The 403-nt window shown below is 66.5% G+C and overlaps 1 protein-coding gene across 1 annotated transcript in view; it reads left to right on the forward strand.

Moving 5' to 3' along the window:
- The window catches only part of OSBPL7 (oxysterol binding protein like 7), a 6,882-nt gene that overhangs the window by 3,832 nt on the left and 2,647 nt on the right, over positions 1-403 (forward strand). The window contains exon 12 of the mRNA XM_014958928.1: positions 331-398. Coding sequence (XP_014814414.1) covers positions 331-398 — 68 coding nt within the window. The remainder of the gene's footprint in view (positions 1-330; positions 399-403) is intronic.

Genomic DNA, 403 nt, shown 5'->3' on the forward strand with positions numbered 1-403 from the left:
CTCTGGACCTGCTGGCAACGCAGCTTTTGATGCAGCCCAGGATGGGATTGGCCTTCTGGGCTGCAGCTGCACCCTGCCTGCTCCTGTCCAGCTTGGGGGGGACGACTGGGCAGGGCTTTGACCCCCAGCTTTGGGTCCTGATGGAGCCCGGGGGTTGTTACAGCTTGGGGTGCTGTTGGGTGCAGCGAGTTGGCAGGGTCTCAGCCTAATGCTGGGTGCCCGGGCAGCAGTGGGGTGAATCCCCCCTCCCTGTCAGCCCCACACGTTGGCTGGAGGGGATGTGTGAGGGTGGGAGGGGGGGTCATCTCAACCTCCCCCCTCCCTCCGCAGGCCCCCCTGCGCCGCTTCCACTCCCTCTCCGTCTCCTCCGACACCACCCTGGACTCCTTCGCCTCGCTGCACC

This window comes from Calidris pugnax, unplaced genomic scaffold (genome assembly GCF_001431845.1).
Source record: "Calidris pugnax isolate Ruff unplaced genomic scaffold, ASM143184v1 scaffold335, whole genome shotgun sequence".
Lineage (NCBI taxonomy): Eukaryota > Metazoa > Chordata > Aves > Charadriiformes > Scolopacidae > Calidris > Calidris pugnax.